This window comes from Manacus vitellinus, unplaced genomic scaffold, assembly GCF_001715985.3.
Source record: "Manacus vitellinus isolate BGI_N305 unplaced genomic scaffold, ASM171598v3 scaffold_119_pilon, whole genome shotgun sequence".
Lineage (NCBI taxonomy): Eukaryota > Metazoa > Chordata > Aves > Passeriformes > Pipridae > Manacus > Manacus vitellinus.
This window is the reverse complement of record NW_021938894.1, coordinates 258,399-259,297: the sequence shown is the minus strand read 5'-3', so window position 1 is coordinate 259,297 and position 899 is coordinate 258,399. Positions and strand designations below refer to the sequence as shown.

Below are 899 nucleotides of genomic sequence, written 5' to 3'. Positions count from 1 at the left end.
TCAAAGCCCATCCATCCCCCCCCCTGACACGGGCAGGGACACCTTCCACAGCCCGGGTTGTTCCAAGCCCTGTCCAGCCTGGCCTTGATAGTTGTGTTTATTACATTCTGCCCTTGCTAATCTGAGAATGACAATGATTTAGGTAAAAAAAAACCCACAAACCAAAACCAACCAAACAAACCAGAACAAAAGTAACAAAACAAAAAACCCCAACCAGACAAACAAACAAAAAACCCAACACTGCCCCACGTTTTTCCTTACATGAAGGAAGTGACAAACGATGGACCCAATCTCCCTGTCCCTTCTCTCACTGCACATTTTTGTTCAGTTTTGTTCCACTTACTCTGTGAAAGGCTTAAAAAATTAAACCAAACAGTGTTACCCAGTGTCTCCAAAAAGCACCAGAGTGTTTCTCTTTGCATTTTGTGGTGTTTATTTGGGTTTTGTCCTGAATGTTCCCCTGGATTCTCCAGCTTAGACAAGTCTCACTTGCATGAATGAGACTGTGGCTCCCGTTGCCCCATGTGTGTGATCTTCCCTCTCCCTTCCCCAGCCCCCGTGTGGCCCCTTCCCTGTTCCCACAGAGAGCCAGACACCTCGTGGCTGAGCAGTTGGTGTTTATTTGGCAATTAGAGACCAGGAGGATTCCCCAGGAGTGTCTCCAGGTAGGAATGCTGGCAGGGGGCTCAGTGGTACTCGTGGGCCAGGGCGTGGGCCACCACACGGACCATCTTCTGCCAGGCAGCCTGGCAGGCAGGGGTGAAGTCCTTCCCGAAGTTGGAGGCCAGGACGATGATGAGGATGTCACCCAGGAGCTGGCAGGGCAGGGAGGAGAAGCTGTCAGCCAGGTGCTGCCCTCCACCCCCTCCCCACTGTCACACATGTGGGGACACCGTTAC

The 899-nt window shown here is 51.8% G+C and overlaps 1 protein-coding gene across 1 annotated transcript in view; it reads right to left on the bottom strand.

Moving 5' to 3' along the window:
* Positions 1 to 667: 667 nt before the first annotated feature.
* LOC103755524 (hemoglobin subunit rho) overlaps positions 668 to 899 on the bottom strand; it is an 8,572-nt gene continuing 8,340 nt past the window's right edge. The window contains exon 3 of the mRNA XM_029965759.1: positions 668 to 815. Within this exon, the coding sequence (XP_029821619.1) occupies positions 687 to 815 (129 nt within the window). The 3' untranslated portion in view covers positions 668 to 686. The remainder of the gene's footprint in view (positions 816 to 899) is intronic.